The 26,424-nt window shown below is 39.3% G+C and overlaps 1 protein-coding gene across 1 annotated transcript in view; it reads left to right on the top strand.

The window, feature by feature from the left end:
* The window catches only part of KIAA1217 (KIAA1217 ortholog), a 100,314-nt gene that overhangs the window by 16,876 nt on the left and 57,014 nt on the right, over positions 1-26,424 (top strand). Inside the window, exons 2-3 of the mRNA XM_010288268.1 lie at positions 1,164-1,362; positions 6,733-6,826. Coding sequence (XP_010286570.1) covers positions 1,164-1,362; positions 6,733-6,826 — 293 coding nt within the window. The remainder of the gene's footprint in view (positions 1-1,163; positions 1,363-6,732; positions 6,827-26,424) is intronic.

The following is a 26,424-nucleotide window of genomic DNA, read 5'->3' as shown; positions in this document are numbered from 1 at the left end:
CATTGCCAAGTTCAGCTCCAGCTGCTCCTTGGCCCTCCTGACCCCATCCCTACACAACCAGGCAGTGTCCCTGTGCTCTTCCCAGGATACCTGTCCCTGCTTCCACCACCTGTGCATTTCCTTCTTGCCCTTTAGTTTGCCCAGCAGGTCTCGGACTCAACCATGCCAGCCTCTTGCCTTTCTTTCCTGATTTCTTACACTTGGGAATCAACAGCTCTTGCGCTCTATGGAAAGCGTCCTTAAGGATCTGCCAGCTGTGTTCTGCTCCCTTGTCCTTGAGAGCAGTTTCCCAGGGGGTCCTATTGACTAACTCCCTGGAGAACTGGAAGTTTGCTTTCCTAGTATCCCTTCACTGAGTTCCTAGTCTGTGTTGTCCATGTTTTTTCCATTATTGAGCATCTCACAGCCTCCCATTTCCTGAAAATAGTGAGTTAGCTATATCAGAATGGTGTTCTTTTTGTCTTGAGTGAATAAGAATGTCCATATTTTGCAATTCAGCATCTTAGATTACTCATTTTTCTCCCTGAGTGCTAAGGATGACTATTAACAGTGCTGTGAAACTGAAAGGATCCAAAATTGCTTTTGTTTTTGTGTCAGACCTCAGTTTTACTCCTGCTAGGAGTTTCACCTGGGGATTTCTACTATATAGTGCCAGCAAATTGAATTGTGAATATACAATTCCTAGTGCTAGCATAGAAATCTGTTTTCTGGGGTTCTTGTTGGGTAAATGCTAAATGCAAAATTTATGTTTAAGGAAAACTGAATGCTGTAAAAGGATAAGGTTCTTCCTCAACTGCTTTAAAAAAAAAAGTACCTTGTGATTTACCAACACCTTCCTCTGCAGAGCCGAGTTGGTGTGTTTGGGATTTTCCGTTAGCTTCTTTAGGTAAACTTCTGGTTTATCTAACTGAAGAATAGTAAAAGGCTTCTCAGCAAGTACTGGGGCAAGCATATTTATCAAGGTACAACCATATCACTCTTGTATGCTCTATTCCGGTAGTGTGTTGAAAAGGAAAATGTTGTATGTGCTTTATGAGTAAGGAGTGTGAGTTGATTTTTCACTTCTCATTATGGGCTTGGTCTGTGTTCCACATGGACTTTGAAGCCCAGATCATTACTGTGCACTTGAGAATATGTAACTTCCTGTTATATTTTGCTTGTAGGTGTTTTATATCTTCAATATGGAGATGAAACAAAACAGTTGAGGATGCCAAATGAAATCACAAGCACAGACACAATTCGTGCCCTTTTTGTAAGTGCCTTCCCCCAGCAGCTGACGATGAAAATGCTGGAATCGCCCAGTGTGGCCATTTACATCAAGGATGAGAGCAGAAACATATACTATGAATTGTGTGATGTGAGGTAAGTAAACATGGAATTACAGCTACTGGGTTTGGGATTTTTTTTTTTTTTTTTTGTAGTGCACTTACAGAATAAAAAGGAGTGGAGTTGATAAGTATCTGACAGACAGTGGCCTGACACGTAAAGGCATGTTCAGTGGTATTTGAGTAACATGGGTGGTCTGGTCTGACACTATCTTCAGCTGTAGGTGCGATATCTGTTGCATAAACCATTGATAAATGGTGCACCTTGTTCAAGTATTCATGTAATACATCCAGGTTCACATATTTAATATTTCATTGAATTTTAACTGACACATAAATCTTTAAAATATGAAACACAAAATAAACATTTACAGAAAAACTGTTTTTTTCTTTGCTGGTAGTGCAAAGCCTGATCCTTGTGAGCCTGAAGTTACAAATATGAATGTCACCGATGTCCTCACAACAGTGCCAATTATGCATCATCTAACACTGCCAAAGATCTGTGGCACTGATGACTGCTGCTGCAGCTGCCCCACCACCTTCCTGTTTTATGTCAGGATGCAGGAACTAATGCAGTCGCTTTCATTCACTGTTTCAGAGCTTGGTCAGTAAATGATCTAACATCTGGGTGCCCCTTTCTATCCTTTATTTTGTGGGAGTGCAGCTGCTTAATTAACCATGTTCCTTCAGTCCTGATGTCTGTGGTCTTTGAGCAGAAGGACCAGGTTCTCAGGGTCCCTAGAAAGTCCCAAATCATGACGCAACAAAGCTCTCAGGCACACCTCAGACATGTTACGCTCTGTAAAACTGCAAGGAAATATGGTGGGCGTTTGTGCCATCCTCTTCATAAGAAGTTACGTGATAAAAAGAATGGACAGAGGAGCATAAGAAGATGAAGGAGAAAGCAGAAAAGGTGTTTCCTCTCTGCCAGTCTGCCACTAGTGCAGGAAAATGATGTGCAAGTAAGAGAAGTGTACTGTCCACTGCTGCCTTGTTTCTCCTCACGATCCCGTGGCTCAGGTGCTTCTCCATATCACACTGTAGTTAAAAAAGCAAGTTAGAGCTTTTCTGATGTTGCCAGTTCCAATTCTCCCATTCCTCCTCTTAGTCTTTGCGCAGCACCACACTCCATTTTCTCACCTCTGTCTTGCTCTCCTCAGGCTGTCTATCCAGTGTCTTGTCATTAGCCAGCCTCTTGGATTTCAGTTTCTGGTTTTTTATCTTCCTTGCTTTGCAGACTCCCACACCCCTGTTTGGCCACTGTAATGACTATATTAAGACCCATCTGATTTTTTGCATCATCATTCATCATGTGCTCAAGTTTCTTATACATCAAACAGTCTATTCACAAGATCAGATCAACTGATTAAATCAAGATAAGGGGTTACTATGTCTCTGTTGTCAAGTGCATTATTGCCAACCATCATCTGGCCCATCAGCTCCTCTCTCACTTTATCCCTCCATCTTCCCGTGAGTTTCAGACTAACAGTTTATGACTTCATCTCCTCCCTGCCCTTGAAAATGTGTTCGTTGATTATCTTAATACCACTCCACCTTTTTTTCCCTTGCTCCAATTGCAGGCGTCACTCTGCCAACCTCAGGCTTGCCTCAATCCCAACATCTGCTTCCTCTGCTCCTATGCCTGCATTGTAGAGCATTTCTAGAGGAAATCCCATGACCCAGCTGACTTCCTCCATAACAAAATTCCCTCCTTCAGTGCTGCCACCCTTCTCACTGAGGAAACCTCAGCAGTTCCAGCTTAATGAAGTCCAAAATATGGACTACCAGCTGGATTTTCACCACCTTTGAATAATTTCCACAACCATTTCTCCATTTCTGTTCTTACTCTTCACGATTTTGCCAGTGTTTCCTCTCAGAGAACAAATGAAGTATCATTTATCTCTCCTTTGCTTGCCATGTCTTCCTTCAATTCTCTTCTTTCTTCCGTGTCTTAAACACAGGTGTTTCAGTCAACTCTTTAAGCTTTCCACCTCCCTCGGAGGCTGTCTCATGTTCCTCTGTGCCTCACATCCCTTGCTTTGTCTTTTTATTAACTTATTAAAGTGTCTATTCTTACATTTCAAACATGTTTCTGTGCGCCCAACAAAACTGTCCCTAAACACAACATACATTTCTACTTCCCACACCACCATATTTCTCTCTTGCACTGAGCAGTCACTACAACTGTTGGCTGGAGATTTACTCTTCTGATTCTGTCCTAGACCCATTTCCAACCTGTCTACGGTTTTATTCTTCTGATTCCAACTTGGTTTTTTGTTCCGTACTGTTCATCGCAATTGTCAAAGTCACCAAATGGTGAGCTTTTGTGAACACCCTTTTTCTCTCAGACCTCTCATGTACTTTTAATGTTTTCTTCCTGAAACTTTGATCTCCCTTTGTTTCAATGGCTGATCTTTCCTGATTTTTTCCTCTCTCTCTCCTCTCCTTTCAGGTATCATTTGAGAGGTCCTCTTCTCAAACATTGATTTTCTGTTGTGTTTTTTTCAGGGCTTTGTCCTCCTTTCTTTTCTTTTTCTGTACCTGTCTCCATCATCTTATATCCATCTCTTATCCCGGTGGATTAGTTGAATTATCAGCTACCTGGGTGACTCTTCCATTTATATTTCTGTCTGTCCTTTAGGATGGGATTTATCCAATCAATGGAGATTTTTACATCCACATTTTGAGCTGGTTGTGATTAATCCTGTAAAATTGTATGACTTTCCAAATCCAAACTTCATCCAAACTAAAATCTTGATCTTCTCTTTTAATCTAGTCTCACGGACTGTTAGTTTCAGCCTAGCTTATGTTCTCCTTTATTAGGCCATCACACGCCTTCCCCTTTTCTTTCTTTTTCTTTTAATCACTGGGGACAAAGCACTATCTTTCTACTTAAGCCCATAACCTGGTCCTTTTCTTAAAGTGATTCAAGTCTGTTCATCCACTGTAGATTTCAGATTTTTTTCTGCATAACATCCCTGTGATGCAGTCATTCCTTTCCCACCATGTCATGAAAAAACACTCAGCTAATTCATCAGCTTCTTAATAGCAGCTGCTGTAATGGTCTTTTCTTGGCAGTTGACACAGGTAATGTTCTTCACTCTTACCCATTCAAATGAAGCAACAAAGATCATTCTCCTAGTTTGACAAGCAGTCTGTTTCACATGCATTTTTTTCGTTTGTCCTCTGGCTGTATCTTTTCCATCTCATTAAATACAAACTACTTGTCTTCATTATGAGGGCTCCTCCAAGCCCACTTCAATGCTACTTTTCATTTCTTGTTCAGTACCAAGTGCCATCTGCTTCCACTTGGTGAATAATGCCAACTTTCATTCCGCATGTCTTTAATTTTCAAACAAGTGCCTTCACGCTCTCTCTCAGGCAGCCCTCTAATGCGCTTGGAAGGCGTCTTGCACAGACATCCGCAAAGCCACTGCCTTGGTCTCCTTCCCCCTCTTACTGTTGCACTGCCTACTCAGAGCATGCCCGTGGTCCCAGGATCTGTTTATTGTTCCTTTGGCTGGAGAGACTGTGGTCTTCTCATTTCTTTTTGTTCTCTTATCTTTCTGCAGCTATCCTTTTGTCTTTTGTGTCTTCTGTTCACCTTGTAAGCTGGTGAAGAGGTTGTATTCCTGGGGTGTTTATACAGCACACACAGATCAATGAGGCCTTTGAACACGCCAAGGGCATCAGGGAGCTACAGTAATGCAAATAACAGTAATAAGAAAAGTACAGTAATACATACCTGTTATCAGTAATGTTTATCTTAGAATAGCAACATGAGGTGAAATAGAATTCATTTCAGAGATCAAATGCCTAGTATTTTGGTGCTTTGCCTTGCAGCAATGTTTTACTTTAAAGTGTCATGTTTCTACAAGAAATATTTATAGAGAATGCTTTTAAAACAAACTCCAGTTAGTTGAGGTACCATTTCATAGCCATTAGACAGAAAGACAGCAGATAATTTTTTTTAAAATTAATAATATAGCATTTCTTGAACTGAAGATGAGAGAGCTTGCTTAGAACATATTTCCAGAACATATTTCCTCTGAGGCAGAAAATGGTAACTGAGACTCCCAGTGCAAGTCTCAAAGTGAAAGGGTCACGTTTGCAAGATGGAAAACAGTTTATGTTACCATAAATAATTGAAGAACTTCAACTTGCCGCAAGGTAGCTATTTTCCTATGCAGCCTACAAGTAAACACTCATAAATACTAAACTTCTCACCAGCTCTACAGTTCTTAAACAGAAGGCACTGGATCGGTCTCTTAAGCTGCAGGGTTTCTTTAATAACTACTTGACATCTACAACAGCAGCACAAGTTCTGACTAGTTACCCATTCAAAGTAATCACTGATTGTAATATGACATTGTAAGAAAGAAATTGGACCTGCCCAAGAATCCTTTCCTTCATTTTTAAATGATAATCCCAGTGATTAAGATCAGTTCACTAGACTTGTAGCTGCACCTGGAGGAAAGGAATTCAGTCACATGTGTAAGTAAATTCTCTAGAGATCACTACTGGGAAATGAAAGGAATCACAGCTTTGAAAGGGTGTAAGTGAGCGTAGATTGGAGGCTTTGCTACTGATTAAATGTGAACAAGAAGTCAGCAGAACTCAGTGCAAGTGTCTAAGCCATAAAATTATTGGAAGGTAGGTTTTGAAACAAAATAGCAAACTACTGTAATCTAACTCTTTCCGAAATGTAGTAGCAGTTGAAAAATGAACCAATCGGTGACAAAGTGTTGCATCCTAATTAAACAAAAATATTCTCTTAGGGCTTCCCATCTAAACAATTTCTGTGGTAGCTTTCATAAAAACTTTTGCTTGTTTATTTGTTTTTGTAATTCCTATTTTTTCCCTTAAAAAACTGTCTTTATTATAGATAACATTTAGAGGAAGGATTTATCTGCTACTGAATTTTTAGCTTTTGTGGATTTTTTTTCAGGTTTGTGAACAAGCTGATAATTAGAATTGCCTCAAGAATAATTACAGTTAGAAAGACTGCTTTTCTTTTGATATTCTTGCTTCTTAGAATAGCAAAAATTCACGTGGGCTGAGTACACAATAAAACATGTAAATATTAACTAAATCCTTTTGAGTGCTGTGTAAATGTTGAAGCTCTATTGTCTTCAAAGTGTTTTCACTCTATGGCAGGATCTTGAAAGAAACTTAACACTATCTAATTGTATGGGTGTGGAGTTCTAGCAAAAGAATGATACTTCCCATGGGAAAGAGAATCAAAGTAGGCTTTTGTTTGTTTGTGTGTGTCTAAGTTATGGCATTTAGGTTTTTCTTATAGGTCAGCTGCGGACCTACGATGTTTGTCTGTTACCTGAAACTTTCGGGCGACAGAGTAAATAAAACTACTTTCATCTGTTATCATTGCTGATTCTTTTGATTCCAGGAATATTCAAGACCGATCTTTCCTTAAAGTTTACAACAAAGATCCTGCACACGCATTTAATCACACTTCCAGAGCTGTAAATGGAGATATAAGGGTAAGTACTAGTGCTGCATTTATACTCCTCTTTCCTTCAGCTTTTATGTTAACTGTTTAAATTCTTAGCTATAATATGTACACAGCAATTCATAAAATCGAGGGTGCATGTATACAGAAGGGGGTACTGTAATGTGTCTTAACTGCTTTGCTTTTTCCAAGCACTTGCCCTGAGCACTAACTGTTTTTTTGTTCTTAATAGCATTAAAGCATGGGAATCAAAACATAGCCTCTACTTATTGCAGGACACAGTGCTCAGAGTTTATACAACTTCTTATTTTGTGTTTCCAAACCCTTTACAGCAAATTATGACATGGTGTTAGTTCACTCCAGCAAGGCTTCAGCATGGACTGGTTTGCAGTAGCTAAGCAGATGTCCCTAGCTTGAAGTCTATTGAAACACTTTGTAAGTGACCATTTCAATAAGAAATTCCAATAAACACCCATTGTGGTGTAAACGGTTTCGTCTTTTCCAAAATTTTCTACCTGTACTGAACAAGGACTAGTAGTATTTGCATTTTCAAGTGAACATTTTGTATTGGGAATCTATAGAGAAGGTGTTTGAAACGTATTCAGTTTCTCTCTGTCACCGTCTTTATCTTTTGCTGTACAATAATCTCCCACCTTGATGCCGAGAGGGCAGGAGATGTGGCTGTGCGGCACCTCTTCCACCATGTTACCCACAGCTAACGTTGCAGCAGGGGGTGGTGGTGGTGAGATCACAACCTCATCTCCTCCCCATCCACCCTAGATCTGTCCCCAGGAAACAGTACAAACAAATGAGCTTGATGGGGCCAGAAGGGAATGCTACTACTGTCCTACCTGCTTTGTGGCTTTTATGTGTGCTCCAAAGCTGATTCAGCTGCGCAGAAAATTTCCTGTGAAGTAATTTGCTTAATTGTACATTTGCTTCTTGGTTTCATTATCAATTCTGAGCATGGCACATTGCTTTATTATTAATATTTTATGTAAGTACTTCTGCTGTTTCAACAGTTTAGGACCTCATTATTTTAGAAAGATTGCAAGAGTTTATTTACAGGCACTATTCTCAACCACCTCTCATTTATGTACTTCAATTATAAAATGGTTCTTTTGATAGGTCAGAAATCTAATTACTTGATTATTCACACTGCTGCACACACAACATGAGAGAGCAAATAGATGTGCTTCAAAGGGCTGATGTGATAGTTTTTAGTGTCTTCTTTAAGGTCCTGAAATTCTTCAGTTCTGGTTATATCCCCATAGCAGTAACTGGATGTATCCAATACATCTCATTCCTATTCAAAGGCATGACATACTATCATTGTACATTATGACATTAACTCATGTAACAATTTCACTGTGGCTTTATAAAAGTTATACTATACTGCTCTTGTTGCGTGTGCAATGGATGCTGAATGTATCTACTGTGGCTTTATTTGTGTACTCTATATTCAGATATGGTGAACTACTGTGTTAACTACATATATTCAAAAGCAAAGATTACTTCTTTGGCTCTCTTACAGGCATTTACTGCCTAACAGAGTTGTTTTGGACACAGGTGCTGCTTCTGTGCAAAAACTGTAATAATTTGTATTGCTTATTTTAAAATACTGTGTCGTACAACAGATACGCACACTTGACACTTCCTGGTTATGACTGAGTTACGTCTCTTCATCCATAACTCCAAAATAGCAGTGACATAATGATGACTGTTGCAGAAGTGGTGTTTGCACGGTAGAATATTGTATTTTGCTCTGCTGAAATGCCAACGATGCCATTTTGAAATTCTGCGTATCCAACAAAACAAATATTTTCTCATTTGGCTTTTCCTTTGCATTGGCAAATTTCTTGCCTTTCTGGTCTTAGACATGAAGTCAGAGCCAGGATGTTCATAGGGACTTTGTGGAGAAGCATGCAAAAAGTCGTCTCTTTGATCGATGTGAACTTCTGCTCTTCAAAGTTATGAGCATGGAAACAGGAGATTTCTTGAGCTCCAGAAATAAACCAACCTGTTTGTCTAAGGATATGTGTCTTCTGATTGGGTTTTTCCTTGTGCAGCAATGCTCAGTTCCTAACTGAGGCTTTTCCCAAAGCAGAGGGTTGTAATAATGCTCTCTCCAATGCTCATCCTTTGGAGTCTAAAAAGCTGGAGCACACACTGCAGCTTTTCCTCTGTTTGGCAGAAGTATTGTAGGATCTTCTCGCAAATCTCTAATTTGGCAAGATTTGTAGGGACATAGTAGTCTAATGGTTTCTACCTTTTGGTTAAATCTGAAATTTGGCCACAGGTTCACAGGTTATTAGGTTAGGGGAGACAACCAGCAATAAGCAGATGGATTATCTATTCCTCTTTTCAAACAAGATTAAACGGAGTAAGACTACAGGGGGAGGAAGCGAGAAACATGTACATTTTATGTGCTGGTTTCACATGGTACCCAAAAGATTGTGCAAAAACCTCTGCTTCTCATCTCTCCTTTTGTACTTGTGCATCTTTGCGTTGGGTAAATTGAAATTCAATTTTGTGTGATATATGAGTGCTAAATTCAATACAGTGGTAAGTAGGGAGTAACTGTTGTAACCACTGTGCTTTGCATCGTGGTTAACTGTTTCAACAAACCTACAGAAAAGCAGCTTATTGTCAGACTGGTTGAAAGAACAATGTATAGAATATCATGAATTAGCTGTTGTAAGTACATTTTCCCATGGTGATACTGTGAGTGTCATTGTATCTTCTGCCATATGTGAGTTAAAGCTTTGGTTTTTTGAGGTTTGGGAAAGTTTTGCCTTTACAGATTTTTCTACTGTTTGCCTTCTTGTCCCTTTGGAACCTTTTTTCCTGGATTTGATGATGATCAGGCTTCTATTCATGTGATTTATAATCATTTCCATGTAACAGAACCAAAATAATCTCAGAAAATAATGTTAGCTGCCAGCTTGGACACCTGTTTTAACTACCAAACAGATGTGAGACCTGTATAAGACTTGGCAGTAACACTTGAAGTATTAAGTATTATCCATATGGACAAGAAGACTCAAAATATGTGAGAGGATTGTGGGATCTGTGAGTTTTAGGTCTCCTATCAGACCACTCAGCTTTCATGTCCCTTAATTCTAATTTTCCTGGTCTTCTTTCCGTTTCATGCATTTTTCTGAATGGATTGATGTTTGAGAAAAGGAGTTTTGCTTGGGGTCTAAGCAAGCTCTAAAGGACGGTTTCTCCTGAAATCCTTCAGAGTGCCTGCCTTGCTTGCTGATACTGTGCCATGGCCATTTGCATCTTGGAAGAGCATGGTTTGTTTGACATGTCTGCCATGCTGAATGCTGTTCAAGCAGGAGGTAGCCACATAGTGCCATCTCACTGACTATTTGTGTTTGTGCTCTTCCTTTTTTTATTATTCCTTCCCAAAATGTATGCTGAAAATCTGTAGCAGCTGTTTTCTTTGGAAAAATGTATCTTCACATTGCTGCATTTCATTAATTTATTCCTTTGCCTGAGCTTGTAATATTTATCGGCACTTTCAAGCTCTCTGTGCAACAGTACTTTCTTTTGACAAAATACCATCTCATATCGAAATATTTAGATGATCTTTTTATTCTCTCTGGCATTGTTTTGCATTCCAGTGCAAATGCATGTACACAGCCATGCTGGTCTGTGCCATTAGAATTAACATTTGTGATTTGCATAGATTCAAAGGGGAAAAGCCTTTCTCAGGCTTACTAGGTGTAGTGTCCAAGTTGCTCCTCTTCTTCCATTTAGTGGTGGTGTATAGATTGAATGTTAATAGATGACACTAAAAAACTGATGGTGGATTTTTATATGTTACTGAATGAATTGAATTTCTCTGGAAGTGTCATAGCTCCTTTTATCCTGGGTTGTTGCTGTGAGCCCCTGGTGACTCCAAATGGAAGTGATTCCCCCACTGAATGTGCACAGTGTATTTTCTGTCCTCATTCTCTACACCCTCCTCGTATGGAGAGGCTAAGAGGGGAAGAATCCTAAATTATAATCTTACCCTTCTGTCATTGCAACTTGTCTGCATTTCTGGTGGCACAGCTGGATGCTAATAATGTTGGTTTATGCAGTGGTTTGTTCTGGGCTTCATCTGTCTGCCAATTTTGAGAATCAGGAGGGGATTTTTACTTCATAACAAACTGGTGGCTATTTTGCTTGGCAATCTTGGTCTTCCTAACCACCTGCCATAAAGTCTGTGGGTTACACTTTGTTTGAAAATGCCCCAGACCTACCATGTTTTTGCTTAATTCCCCAACTTGCATCAGACCTTTGCAGGTCAGCGTTTTATCCCAGACCTCTGCTGGGTGGGTGAGGCCAGAATATCCAAAGAATGCTAGTTGTGGCTGCTGGTGTATCAAGGTACACTTTGAGGTGTTTTGGATTTTTTTTAGAGACCGTTTCTCCGAGAAAGACCAATTAGGGCAGGCGGAGTCAGAGCTGAGTCGGGGGGCGGGGAGTACCTGCAAACTCCACATTTTCTGGGAGTTAGAATGGCAAAAAGGTGATGATGTTCCTGGCAGCAATGGGGGTTTGGGCTGCCAAGGTGAGAGGGGATGAGTTAAAATGAGTTGTACAGTAAAAATGAGGCAGTCCTTTAATAAGCTGAGTAAACGATTGTGCCGAGTAGCTTTTATAACTGAAATTGCACAACAGCAACTTTTCGTTTTTCCCCTGAAAGTGCCTGGCTAGCAGGTTGCTAACTTTTTAACTCTCTAGAGCTAGATGCAGTATGTGAACTTAAAAACACCTTACAAGTCCTAAACTCCTTCAAACAACTCCCCAACAATTCAAAGCATCCAAGGAGCCTCAAAGTCAGTGCTGGTTTGCAGGACAGATAGATAATAAAAGCAGGATCATCCTTCTGTGGTTTTAAGGTACCTGTAAACGTACATCCAGCTTCTCTGAGATGTTTAACTTCTTCTCATTGGATTGTTTGTGATCTTAACATCAACAGACATAAAAGCTGAAAATGCTGCCAAAATTATATGTGTTCATTGCATACTACAGCTAAAAAAAATACTTGAACTATATAGGGGTATTTAGAACAAAAGTATTTATTGGAAAAGAATTCAAGCAATAAATTGGGTGAATGCATTTTAGTGCGAGGATGTCTATAGGACAGAATTTATACAAGTTGCCATGTGTTTGCCTTACTGATCCTATTACTATAAAACTTTGTTTTCTTTTGGGAAGAAAAAGAAAAAAGAAAAAGCAAACGCTAATACCTCTATTATCTGATAGAGACCTTCCAAATGATACAAATCTCATCTTTCCTGCTGTTTTGCTGTCTGCTTTTTCTAATGCTCTTTTTCTCATTGAGAGGTTATGACAACATGAGCCATATTGTATTTATAAACATCACGTGTTTCCTTGATATGACTTGCAGTGTCTGCCAAACAGAACACATGGAAGTAACATTTCTCATTAGCTCAGCATTGGTTTTGGTTATACTGATTTCCGGGACAGGAAAAATGCCTTCCTTACTGAGATTTAACTTTCATACAGTAGAAGGACAGCCTCTGAGTGTCCATGAAATCGCTTGAACAGAGACGCTGCAGCTCTTTCAGCCCACATACTTTGTCTGAGGAAAAGAGAAAAAGCAGTTTATTTTAAAGAGAACATGTAATGGCATGTATTGCTGAAACTAATTCTGATTAAAATACCTGCCAAAGTCATCTAGAAACAGAACTCACGAAGACATGTAAGGTAAGATGATGCTTATAAATAATGAAAGATGTATAATTCTTTTTCTTCTTTTTTTTCCCCCAAACTGAAAGGTGTTTTCAGATTAACTAGGAATTTAAATAAGAATGAACAATGAAAACTGTTTCTTCTTACTGATCAGTAAGGCAAACTTCCTATACGAGAAAATAAATGTTTAATTGCTCTCTAAATCACCAGCTACTCTCAGATTTTATGTCTAGTTTCAAGCTCACATATTAAACATAGACAGTTATTTTCCAGCTTGCCATTACAAATCTTGCTGAGATTTGAACAAAATATATAAAAGAAGTCTCTGATGTTCTGGATTTTTTTTTACTGATGCGGATTTTACTACTTTTGCTTTGAATGGATTGTCAGTATTTGCCAATTATTTATGCAACTACAGAGGTGCAGACACTGAGAAGTAGCTGCATCATATCAAACTGTGATGAAAGACTGTAAGTGTACCTGTTCTCTTTCATTCATATGTTCTTTGATATACAATACCTACTGCTGTATAAAGCCTAAGTTAGTGCGAAAGTGGATAGAATTTTAAGCAAAAAACAATGTTTTTATTTTAGCTACATATAAAACAATATAAATCTCAAATGTTTTCTGGCAAAAAGTTGATCTATTTAAAGATACAGATCCTGTGTTACAGCTGATGGATACTGCATTGTGGCTTTTTTAATATGATGGCTATGTGCTTTGGTGTATTATATTTATTTCACAAACATTATGTGTAAGGAATATAACTGTGTAGATCCTATTAATATACCAACATTCTGAAATATATCTTTTTTTTTTAATTTTCAAATAATGAGGATGGATTTTAAGTTTATATCAAGCTGGCTGTTGAAAGAAAGTGTCATGTTCTTGATATTAAAACATTTAAGGAACATGAACATGCCGCATCCATGCAATAATCTTCTGGTTACTCGAAGAGGAGTGTCATATGGTAGATATCACAAACCAGTTACCTGGAAACTCCCAGAGGGTTTCATCTGTGGAAACAGATCAGCTTGCAATCACAATACAATTTGTTTTAGTGGAATTTTTAGGGGGAGAGTTCTTTATTTCCCACTAACAGGCCTGTATTCAAGCTAGCCTGCCTTTCATGTTGAGGTTTGCTTAGAGCTTGCCCTGGAGCTGATGAAGTTACTTAATGGCATATGATCCATCTTGTGTGAAGGTCTCTTCAGCCCTTCATTAAAATTAGAAGACTTATCTCTCACATAAGTCTGAGGTTCTCAGGCAAAACTTTCTCTGCCTTCACTGGGAGCTTGCCCTGAATGAAAACATAAGGATTAGATTTAAGTCCATTTTTATTGTCTACTAGTTTCTGGTTTTATTCTTACTCCACCTCTTTTTACATAATGTTTCCTTGTTCCAAATCTTTAGATGTTTTACGCTTTTTTTTTTCACTGCTTTTGGTAGAACAATTTGCACTAATTTGGTTCTTTACTTGAAATTCCTAAGTAGTTGGCAGAGTCAGATGTTGCCAGAGCTCCCTAAACACCTTGACAGATGATAAAAATGCTCATGGCTGTGACCTCCCTTACTAGGGGGGAGGTCCCCCTTTAGCTCCTTTGTAAACCAGGTGACTTATCTGAATTGCTGGAGTCCCGTAAGCCAAAGTCCAGACAAGCTTTATGACTTCCAGTTATCTTTCCAAATGAGCTGTTACTCCAACAGGGATTAAATATCACTTTGTGGCATGTTTTGGTACCATGGTTCCTAGAACCCAAGTTAGAAGCAATGTTTTTTCTTCTTCAAACCTGCCATTTGCTTGTCATTCAGGACCTTAGCTTTCCCAAGAAGTTTTTCACAAATCCAAAATGTGATACTTCATGACCATGAAGTGGTCATGACCATGACCATGACCCAAATTCTCTGCTTTTCACTGAGTGTTCACTTCAGTATATTATTACTTACCTGCCTCTAGATAAGCCTAATGAATACTAAAGAGAATTAATTCTTTCCCTATCTTCCTTTTAACAAAGAGGGGTGAACCAGTACCTGGTGTCTAGGAGAACACAGCTACGTATCTGAGGACCTTGATTCTTCTCCATGTTGGATTGCACGTTTTCTAATAAGGGCTCTGGAAAACTAATCAGACTTCTGAAAATATGAGCAGTAAAAATATCTTTTCTTGGATAAATGTTAAGATCTGGGGTTAAAAAAAGCCTCAGCTGGCAAAAGCAAGGCAGTTACAAGTATCAGCAGGCAACAGGACTCCATGAGAAATGATGTGATGCTGAAATTATTTTTTGTGTGAATATATGCCTTCCTTACATCATTATAAATTAGAACTCCATGTGACTTAAGTGAAAAGACCAAAAGGGTGTGTTGGGTAAATGGCTAGTCCTTCAATCACTTAATATTTACTATAGATAGCTTGATCTTGGATGAACTAGGTTGTTTACTTCAGTCACGCTGACCAATTTGTATTTTTTTTTTTGATAGAAGGAAGTAAAATGAAAAGAAAAAGTAGGACTCAAACAGTATAGGAAGAAGTTTGTGATCTAAGACAACTCTTGATTGAGGCATTCGTAGCACCTCTAACATTGCAAAGGATGTACTTGCAACTACAAATACTGCTGGGCCTTTTAGGTGTGAGATGCAGTGAAGCTGGGACACCTACACTGTAAAATCCAGTCATATATAAGGCTTCTGTGACCCTTTCTCCTACCGATAGTGCAAACTCCAAAACTCGGCACAGCAACTTATTTCTTCTGATCTGCTATGTCCTTATATTAGAAGAAACGGTTGGCTACAGGTGTAAACGTGCTGCTTAGGTCTTTTAACTATCATCAGCTCTGTTTTATAACATTTTTATATTATTTACATCTTAACCTGTTCCATATATCTGTAATAGAAATTGCACTTTGACTCAGTTGTTTGGTAATGCCAGATGAGACCAAGGCTTATGCTTTCTTTTATGTTCATTTGACCATATCAACTTGTTCAGTTTTATTTGGCTTCAGTACGGTGAGAAGAGTTACAAATATGGAACAAAAATAAGAACTGAGTCATTAGACAGCGAGTCAGAAAGCCATGCATTTATTTTGATTTATTAGTGCAGTTACTAACAGTATTTCTTTTTTTAAAGAACATAAATCTGATACACAGCATATTTAAACCAAATAAAAATGCTGATCTGTACCAGAACTGTACGTGTTTGAAACTCTTCCTTTTTTGGAAAAAAAAAAGGGTTGACCCCATCAGTTCCATGGTGCCCTGAGGAAGTGCTGAAATTGAGACTGGTCTGAAGGGTTTGGCTCCCTGCGTTGGTGGTGGCTGTCTATGTTACGTACGTGATGTGCTTGATCTCTTCAAGGAGAATGGGGAGGGGGGGCGAAATGCTTTCTACATCGTCCTGAATTACATGACTCCTGTTTGTCCTCAGAACATTTTACCTAAAAAGCAGTGGTGGAAAAGCTAAAGAAACAAGCAGTTGGTTTGAAAGCAAAAGAAACAGTTGGTTTGAATACAGCACTAGTTACAAGGGGTGTCATAATGTTAGCTTTAAAAAAAAAAATCAGTAACAGCTTTTATATGTTCAGTCCAAACAGTCTAATAGCTTATGGGATGGGTGGGCCATGCTATACTGATGAGATAAATGTGGATATTGGCAAACCAATGATGTAATTATGTAAATCCGACCTTTTTAGGATTGAAATGTGTTATGTTTCAGTGTGTTTATATTTTTGTCGTTTGTGATAACACCCTGAAAAATGTTGGCTGAAATGCTAAGAGGTTTCTTAGTGTACTCACCACGCTATTCTGTCTGGAAAGTACACTAAGGAAGCATAGGAAAATCAAACATGAGAGATTTATTAACTTCTCTCTGCTTAATTGGATAATGTTAACTTTTTTTTTAAACTCACATTCCATTTGTTTGTAGGAAATGAAATACACTCATAAATACACAGAAATGAGTGCCTGCTAGGTTCACTGATCTGGATGTTTGTCTTGCCAAGCAGGAATAAAGTAATGCAGACTGGTAGCAGGGAGGTAGCTCAAACAATAAAATGTTACTGGGGGAATAAACCTCCACACAGATGCACTGTGATTTCAGTCAGGCCAATGCAAAATGTGCTGCATCTTGCGCATCATTTTGCTCAGACTGCCTAAAGCGTGGCTAGAGTGGAAGCTCTCATGGGACTGCGCTGAGTCAGGCTCATTGTGATGGCCTGATGTGCAGGTATGGCTCATTGATGTGCAGGTATGGCTGGGGTCATAAGTCTGCATGGTCAGGGGGTTGGTAACATGATGGAATTGACACAGGAAAAAGTTTTCTGAGAAGGGGCTGCATGCACATGTGCATGTACACACATATGACATGTCCTGCCACTTGTTAGAGCTTGGTGATGATTTCATCAAACCAGAATTTCTGTTGTCCCCCATTAATGACCAGACGTGTACAAAGGGCAACAACCACCTCAGCATTACCCCTCGGCCACCTCAGCGTTACCTCTCAGCGCTCAGTCCCACTGCACATTGAGTCTCGGAGATGCTGCACTGAGGCCTGACTTGTAGAGACCTGTTATTTTCTGCAATGTCTGAAGGAGATGAAGCTGTTTTCAACCTTAACTAGATCTACATTGGGAATGGATGAACTAAGTGCTAGGTTTCAAAAGCTATTTGTAGCTTTAAAGTTCGTTTCAAGTATCGTTGCTTTGAATGAGAGTGGACTGCAAAGGCAACTGATGGTCGTAGCTTCTTTGCCCATGTTCTCAACCATTCATGAGTCACTCCAGCTGGCATTTACCTGGAGTGCGCTGCTCACTTCTTTCCTAAAAACCGCCATCATGTTCTGACCACCAAAACCCACACTAAACCTCAGAATATTAACCCAAAGTTTATGTTGGATGTATTTTCTTCTTTCTTTTCCCTCTTCTCCTTCCTTTCTCTCTCTCTCCCTCTCCCTCCCGTGCCTGCTGTGCTGGGCTACAGTGTTGTAATAACAAGAACCAATGCAAAATCTTCTAGCTTTGAAGAAAGTTTGCATTAGTTCATATTTTTCCACTCTCATTCTGTTTTCTTTCATTGAATTTTTTGTTGATTTTCCCTTCATATGCTATAGTCTCTTTAAGTCCTCTTTTTCTCATCAGTTCCTCACCTCCTAGCTTAAGTCTCCTGGTTTTGTTTCTTTGTTTTTTATTATCCCTTTCTTGTTTCCCTATTTAATTCTCATCACTCCATCTCCAATATTACCCTCTTTCATCTTTGGCCTCTTTCAAAAAATCCTATTACTCTCCTTCACCCTGTCTCATTCCCTGTTTGTTTAGTCTTTTTTCCTCTTTCTTCACTCAGAATTCCCTACTACCTTCCCATATAATTCTTCTTTACCTACTCTATCTCTTCCCAGTGTCATAGAATCATAGAATCATTTGGGTTGGAAAAGGCCTTTAAGATCATTGGGTCCAGGTCATGAGTTATGTATTAGTTAAATGTTTGCAGCATATGACTCTTTCTATTTTTTATTAATATTTCTGCATTACATATGGACTAAGCAGGAAACATTTCATGCTGCAAACTCAGTCCTCTACATTTAGGCTTTGAAAAGTTTAGGCATAAGTAAATGTGCTAATGTAGGACAGAGGAAGAGAAGAATGAAAAGTGGAGGTGCTTCTGTATTGGTCTGATAAATAAATAATGTTTATTATTAATAATAATGTTTATTATTATTATTAGTCCTGTTTGTTTTGTCTTTTTTGTCTCTTATATAAGAGACCCTTAATCCTTAGCTTAGTCAAACAGGAACCACAGGCCACATTGGATCCACCAAGGTGGATCACCGCAAAGTCCATTGCATGGACTAGCAAGCAGCAGCTGGAACGAAGCTGCCATTATCCCTTCTAGTTATAGTATCTCAGCTTGGCTTATAAAGAAGAAAAAAAAAGGAAGAAAATAGGATAAAAACCAGAGCATAGTGAGCTAAATGAAAAGACATATGGGCAGGCTCACTATAGAGAATTAGAAAAAGAAGTCTAACCCTTATAAAGCATAGGGTAGAAATTGCCGCCCACTGCAGTCAGCGGAGGGAGGTAGGAATGACCGAAGGCAGCTTCTCCCACCTGGCTGTAGAGGGAATGGGCTGACTCTGGAGTGTGCCTGGCTGACTGTCTTTTAATGCAACATTAGGTGAGAGAAACCCTCGATACAGAGCAACTAATAGTGCTGTCTTAACTCTTGAGAGGTGCTTAACGCATATATGTCTGTGATACATACTGTGATACTTTCCTATAGCTAGGAAAATATCTTTGTTTAAATCAGTAGAGAAATGAGGGGGGAAACATGAGGTTTAAATTATAGGGTAGAGAGACAGACTGCAGACCTGACGTAATAGTTCAGTTTTGCAGAACCTTCTTCATGCGATTCCAGTGAGACTTGGCTATATTTGCTCTAGTAAACTTAAAATAAATTTTGAGAGGCTTATAGAGTTTCCAGCACAGGATTCCCCACTTGTACTTGCTTGCCTTCAATTTTTTTAATCCCTAAAAATCTAAAATTCCTGATTATATTGATCTGCCATCACCAAAGGATAGGCCAAAAATGTACTGCTGGTATGCAAAATATATATGTATGTATGCATATGTAATGTTACTATACATGTTACAATAAAACATTGTTCTCTTGGAGCTCAGATGCTCACGTGTGTGCTCGTTCAAAGGCTTCGTGTACAGGTTTCTCCACACTGAAGCTCCAGCTGTTCTACTGAGTGTGCTGCTTTGCCAGCAGTGAAGCTGTAGAGCTGCCTGTCCCCTTTATAGTGGTTCATTCTAGCTAGTAGTTATGTGCTCTGTGGTGTGGGAGGGCTTTTTGTTTGTTTTGCATTTTTTTTAAGAACCAGGGAGTTTGGAATAAGTATAAGAGAACTTTATGGTGCTTGTGTCTACCCCAAGGCATATCTGTCTCACTGCATGCCTTTGGAATCAGTAAACAGAGGGAATAACAAACAATGTGTATGTTTAGGAGAAGATAGTGTAGTCTGTACATAATCTTAAATCCAGTATGTGTCAGGCAGCCAGAACTGTTCTGTTCTCTCCCTGTTTGTTTAGCTTGACCTCTCAAATTCAAAAAGCTTCTGTAGGATTTTCAGTCTTCAGGGAAACACCACACACATCCTTGTAGGTATAAATATGGGCAGTGGGCTGGAGACCTGATGTGGGAAAGTTGAGGCCAGTTTGAAAGAGTCTTCAGGGTCATGGAGAGCAGTGTGGAGCACAGGGTGGCACCAGCACAGCCTGACTGGGTGCTGGGGTGTGTGTCACCTCGGTGCCTTTGTGAAGGACAGCAACGTGGGGGCCTGTGTTCTGCTCCCCCATTTTTGCTATGAGGAAGCATCTGAGACTGGGATCAGGATTGGATATGACCACTTTTTTCTTCCTCTGCTGAATGTTTGGAGGCAAAACTAGAGGTCAGTCTTTCTCCTTTCATTGCAGAAAGTGGGTAACCACACGGAGAGGTTTCTCATGGTGCTTGCCTGAGCAGAAGGAAAAAAGATGCTGCTGGTTCTCTGGCTGCCTTCAAAGAGTCTTGTGTATCAGAGGCTGAAGATTGTGTCCAGAGAAGGGCAACGAAGCTGGTGAGGGGTCTGGAGCACAAGTCTTAGGAGGAGCGGCTGAGGGAACTGGGGTTGTTCAGTCTGGAGAAGAGGAGGCTGAGGGGAGACCTTATCGCTCTCTACAACTACCTGAAAGGGGGTTGTGGCGAGGAGGGGGTTGGTCTCTTCTCCCAAGTAACCAGCGATAGGATGAGAGGAAATGGCCTCAAGTTGCACCAGGGGAGGTTTAGACTGGATATTAGAAAAAATTTCTTTACTGAGAGGGTGGTCAGGCATTGGAACAGGCTGCCGAGGGAGGTGGTGGAGTCACCATCTCTGGAAGTGTCAAAAAACGTGTGAATGTTGCACTTCAGGACATGGTTTAGGGAACATGGTGGCGCTGGATTAATGGTTGGACTTGATGATCTTGAAGGTCCTTTCCAACCTTAGTGATTCTGAGATTCTGTGATTCTGTGATTTAGGAGGTCCTGCAGACAGCTCCATACATAGGTTGTTGTCCTCCTACACTGTTGGTTTCTTGGATCAGAATTAGAAGCTGGGTGGGCTGTAGGACTGGTGAGGTGGCATGAGACCTTCCTTGGCAAAAAAAACACCCCCAGAAAATCCAAACCCAACCAAAAAAAGCCAGGAGAAAATAATGGTTCTTTTGTAATACAGCTGTAAAAGCCATCAGCAGCAAACTGTCTTCCCATTTGGATTTTGCTGGACTGAACTAACTTGTTGCATTTAAGCAAAACACCACAGGTTCCATCACAAGCTTTGCTCCAGGGTGCTGAGTACGAAACCAAGTCCTGAGTTAGTGACAAGCGATCCAGCCTGTAAGTGCTTCCCTGTTTTCTGTCAAGGAAATGGTTGTTTACAGCAGTACAAGGCATTAACTGCTTAATTATTTCCATCCATGAAAATATTATTAAGGGAATAGGAACCAAAAGAGCTGTTATCAGGAACAGAAAGAACTTTGATCAGCAGTCAAGCAATAAGTTATGTCTATGTCACATGTGTATGCCCCACAGTAGACTTCAAAATATTCTCTGGCTTTATAATTGTGTGTTTTACTGATGCTGTGTCTCTAACATTTTTTCCACTTAAAACTGAGGGAAGCAAACAGAAAATAAATTAATGTGATGGGAAAATTGGAAAGGTCTGACAAACGAACGTTGTTAATAATGTAGAAGAAAGTAGGGTGACTGGCGATGTAGCTCAGTGGTAACTTGGGCCGATCATTAACATAGACATTAACATTGATTTTAAAGTAATAAGCTAACCTCAACTTCCAGGCTTGATCTCAGTGAAGCACAGGGTGTTGTGACTCTTAGGGGCATGCATGTATAATAACCCCTATTATACAGGGGGTTAAACTGAAAAGGAACTCTTGTTCTGTACAGTACATTAGAAACAAATATATGGCAAGTAATTAAACATGGGATAATACATGGCTAGTTAGACAAGGCTTGAGGGCTCTGATAAAGTAATTGAAATGGAAAGTGATGCTTGAATGGTTTCTATGCATTGTTAGAACCTACAAATTAAATTACAGTCTTGGTAATGATATATCTGTGCAATATTTATGATGTTGTGCCTGATGTATTTTAGAATTAAAAGAAGATTCATTCCTCTCACGAAAAACTTTTTGTATGCATCAGATGTGCTTGAAGACTCTTGCATATAGTGCCAGATGTATGGAGAACTAGTTATAGTATGTCTGATGTTCTGGGATATACTTTATCATACTAGAGTCCAATTACTGAAAATGTGCATGCTACCAGCTTGCAATTCATTGTAGATAAGCTGTAGTGAAATATAGTGGTCTTTTTTATCCTGCATATTAGCATAATAATGTGATTTCTTACTGCAGGTTTGTTAGCCTGTAAGGAAGAACATGGATGGAAGAATATACTCTGCAACTGCTGGAAAGCATGTGTGGCATAAAAGTATACTAGGATAATTTGCTTATATTTTTTACTCTTGATGTTTTTGAGTCTGGTTGGTCAGCAGACTTAAGCAGCTTTTTAACTAGGTCAAGTATATACATCCATTCATTAAAAGGAGATGCTTGACTGGTTAGTTAAACCTGCCAAATATAAACCAGATGCTTCAATGGTAAATACTGCTTTACTCCTTTACTGCAAGAAACAAGCCTTGACTGATTAAATTTGAAATAAAAATAAATAGGTTTAACATTGTTTCTATGCCATAATAGTACTTTATTATAGTTCTATTGCAAATATTTATTAAAAATAATGTTTACAAATATTTTACAGTGAAACTGAAAACTAAACATTTAAGACAAAATGAGTATTTTTTACGTTTCTGAAAAAAATGTTTATATTACACTACGTATAAATTTTGTGAAGTTCTGGTCAAGACCAATAATGGCATACAAATTCACAATGTATATTACAAATCAGAATATACAGCAGCTGTCTACAAAGCTGGAGGACTTCTCTGCTGTTGGGCTGAGGGTAGTAAGAGGCGGAACACCTGGATTTTCAGTTTTGGCTACCGGATCTGCTCTGATCTTTGTGCTGTTCCTTAAATGCTTTGTGTCAGAGTGCCCTTTTGTAGCGGAAATGAATGATGCCTCCCTCACTAACGGCTGAGAGACTGAGAGCAGTACTGTGAAACAGAAATGTTACTCCAGTAAGGTCCCGTTACAACTGGTTCCTTACAGTGATATTAGCTCATGGTCATATGCTTAAATTGTATTTTGCTTCTTTTGAATGCCAGTCATGATGATACAGGCAATTTTTTTACTTGCATAAAAACAAAACCAAGCAAAAAAACCCCCAAACCAACAGCAGAAGACCCACCCCCCAAACCAGAAGATAACTGCAGGACTGGGAAATGCTCATGTCATGAGATTTTCCCGTATGATTAAGTGCCATCTCTTTTAGACTGTAAATACTGTATTTTTAAGAAGACACTTTCTATATTATATCATCTTTTGGGGTGAGGGTATGGAAGGGAGGGAAGCATCCTTTCTGTTCTAATTTTTTTTTTTTTTACATTTGTCTCCTCTGTTCTGCCCCTTTTTAAAACAAAACAAAAAACCCAAAAACCTAATCATAATGGCTACCGTGGGGTTCTGCAGAGATAACAATGAGATCGATTTATGGGTGCCCCAAAGTTCAGGTTAGCCAAACGGCTCAGGTGCCTGGTTAATGAGTAGACAGCCTCCTCCACGGGAGGGGCTTGCGCTTCCTTCTACTAAACGCTGCTGCCACTCTGTGTATGTGAAAAGCTTCTAAGGTTTTTAACTGCTGTATTTTTTACTAGAATTGTATGTATTGAGTTTACTAAATTGTTGGAGGTCTTCACCTGTTGGGGAATTAATATGTATGTGTTTCATATTGTTGCCTTTGAAATGCAGTCTCTCACCTAATGGAGATTGCTCACTATTTTATTTATGGATTTCCCCTTTGTGAGTCTCTCTTATGCTTCATTCCATAATGTTAGTCTCGTTCTATACATCTTATAGGCACACACTGAAAAATGGTTGAGCGATTGAATCACATAGTGTTGCACAGTTTGTGACTGGGTGACATGCCAAGGAGGTTATTTAGTGACTAATTTCGAAGGGGAGGAGAAATTGCAGGCTTGTCATGTGGAAAAGTACTTCAGTCTATTGAAGCAGCATTACTTAGATGACCCGGTAAAGCAAGATGGCCTGCCCTTGCTGTGAGCAGAGGGAAGAAAGAACATTTTTACTGTTTCAAAACCTTTTCCCAGAAGGCACGGATATACAAAATATTATACCATAGACTGAGGATTTAGATTCAAGACTGAAAACAAAAAGTGCTTTATTAGAAGAAGTGGAACCAAATGTTCATCTCACTGCTGTAGCCAAACAGGTGATTTCCTTAAATAACAGTAAGTGGCGTTAATTATTTCAGAGCAAAAATCTTACCAAAGATTGCTTTATTTGTCCGTAGGTAACAATGTGTCTAAGATGTAATACCAGTGCTAGTGTTTTCAACTGTAGAAACAAATACTCAGAGTAGCATCAGGATGGCTGAAGAAATTATGCCTGAAAGAGCAGACTGTGTAGGATATGGTCTGAAAATCTCCTTTCTGCTGGTTTGCATGATCCATCTTCAGCATACACATTGACTTAAAGGCAAGGTGAAGGAATCAAATATTATTTTTGATATTACCATTAAATTTGTTTCGTGGTTAGCTTAGAATTTTATGGATCTGTTTTACATTCAGTAAAAAGTGAACTAGGTATTCTTTGTTTTCCCCATGGGAACTTCAGGATATGGTATGAATTAAGTTTATATGTAGTCAGGGATATAAAAGGACATAGTGAGACATGTAAAATACCTTGAGGTAAAACATTTGGATCACTGTGGGGACTGGGTTCATGCACAAGTGTGCATTAAAGATACAGGTATAACATCAGGGACAATAATGTTAAGAATGTGTTTGATGCTCTATGGCATGGAAAGGGAAGTGATGCTGTGGCTGACCTTCAAGCCAGTGTATGGGCAGTTACAATATGGTATTCTAAAAATTCTGCTCTTGAGGATGAAATAGTGCATATGCCATAACCTTTGTGTACACCTGCACAACTGGCAGAAAGGTGTGGAGACTGAATGTCGCAGTGATATTGAGTAGTATGGTGATGACACCCGATTGCGATTCATTCAGGATGCCTCCTTTCTTGAGGGTCATGTTTATGTGCTCTAAATTCCACCTTCTAGGATGGTGAACATCATCTTCTGGTTCTCCTATTTTGTTCATGTCAGCTTCTAGCCAAGCTGAGCCTGGTAAAAAAAAAAAAAGCCTATGAACATAGAAACTGGAGGACTGGGTGGATTCACCATCACTTACCATCACAGGCTCATCCTAAGAAACATCTTATATTGGCTGACTGCAGCGTGTTGATCAAGGAAAAGAAAAATCATAGTATTGAGCGCATAAATGGAAGAAGAAAAATCCAGTGATTCTCTTGCCCATGTCCATATATGTCAAATTAAGTATTCTGTTCTGGTGTAATCAGTCACAAGAACCAGAAAATTGCAGTTTAATGGATGTTCTGAGTTTTTAGCTCAACTCTCCTTTTACCATAATAAAGAGATTTTACAGCTGGGCATATACCAAAACTGCAAAAGGAGCTAAAGAACTGAAACCTAGATGCATGGTAAGAATAGGAAGTTTATTATAATAAATGCTGAGATTTCTCAGGGGGTTCTGCAACTCCTTGTCTGGAAAATTATACAGGATAAAACAATGGAAATATTTGGGACATGTTAAGAGCAGCTAGCTGGGTCTTAGAGTTCCCCATTCATGGGAAGTTTGAACATTTGAAATCAGTTTTATTTTACCAGCATGTGGTTCCCATAATGAAAAACAATTGTGAACCCTGGGAGCTTCTAGAGCCTTGTACTGTGGGCCCAGACTTAGCTGAGGCTAAGTCTCTAACTTAGGCTAGATCAGCTGTTTCATGGTCTGAATTCTGTCTTCGGGGCATTGGGGGGGCCATTCTTAGCCAAAATTGCCAAATAAACTTCTAGTCTGGAAGCACTACTGAGGAGTGATGGACATTGAAACACCTGGCATGACTTGCTCTAGAAGATCACCCCAAAACTACCAAGTACCCACTCTGCTGAAGTGACCGTGGAAAAGCTAGGGTCCCTACCCTGGGGCAGACTCTGACCAAGTTGCTCCAGGTCCACAAATCTGGAAAGCCAAAGCTCTAGAGCACTACAGGGATGTCTGATAAAAAATAATGTCAGTGTTTGACTTAAATCTGCTGGGTGGTTTTTTTCCAACTTTTGTCTTCACTGATGTTTTTACCAAACCTTTCAGGTCTTTTGGATTAGCATTGTCTGCTGAAAGTATTTTTCATTGGAAAGTTCCTGACCAGAAAAGCTAAAAATCATGCTAATGTGTTTGCAGTTTTCAAATATGGCATTGGGCAGCTGAAGGAACCTGCAGCTGCAGCCAGCCTGGGGTTTTTTTCTGCAATGACCCAATAGAATGGGGAAATTTATAGGAATTAAAAGGCATAGTATGAGAAGGCAAGAACAGACAAGTGTGACAACCTCTCAGTGATGTCTGATAGCATAAGGATTTTGCTTCAGACAGGTAGTCATGGTAGAGATACTTTAAAAATTTTGTTTTTAGACTGGTTACCAATTCTGTAATTTTCAACTGCACTGTTTCTTACTGTAAATTATATTATTTTAGAAATATTAAAACTGTATATGACAGGTTTTTTGCAAAAGCAGATTTGTGCTTTCAGCTGTCCAAACCCAACATGAATGAAAGATCAGTCATAACAGAAGTGGTATCATATAGTGCAACTACTGATTAAACTGAGGTTT

The sequence above is a fragment of the Phaethon lepturus genome, unplaced genomic scaffold (assembly GCF_000687285.1).
Source record: "Phaethon lepturus isolate BGI_N335 unplaced genomic scaffold, ASM68728v1 scaffold17760, whole genome shotgun sequence".
Lineage (NCBI taxonomy): Eukaryota > Metazoa > Chordata > Aves > Phaethontiformes > Phaethontidae > Phaethon > Phaethon lepturus.
The sequence above is the reverse complement of the archived record's forward strand: the minus strand, read 5'-3'. Positions and strand labels throughout refer to the sequence as shown.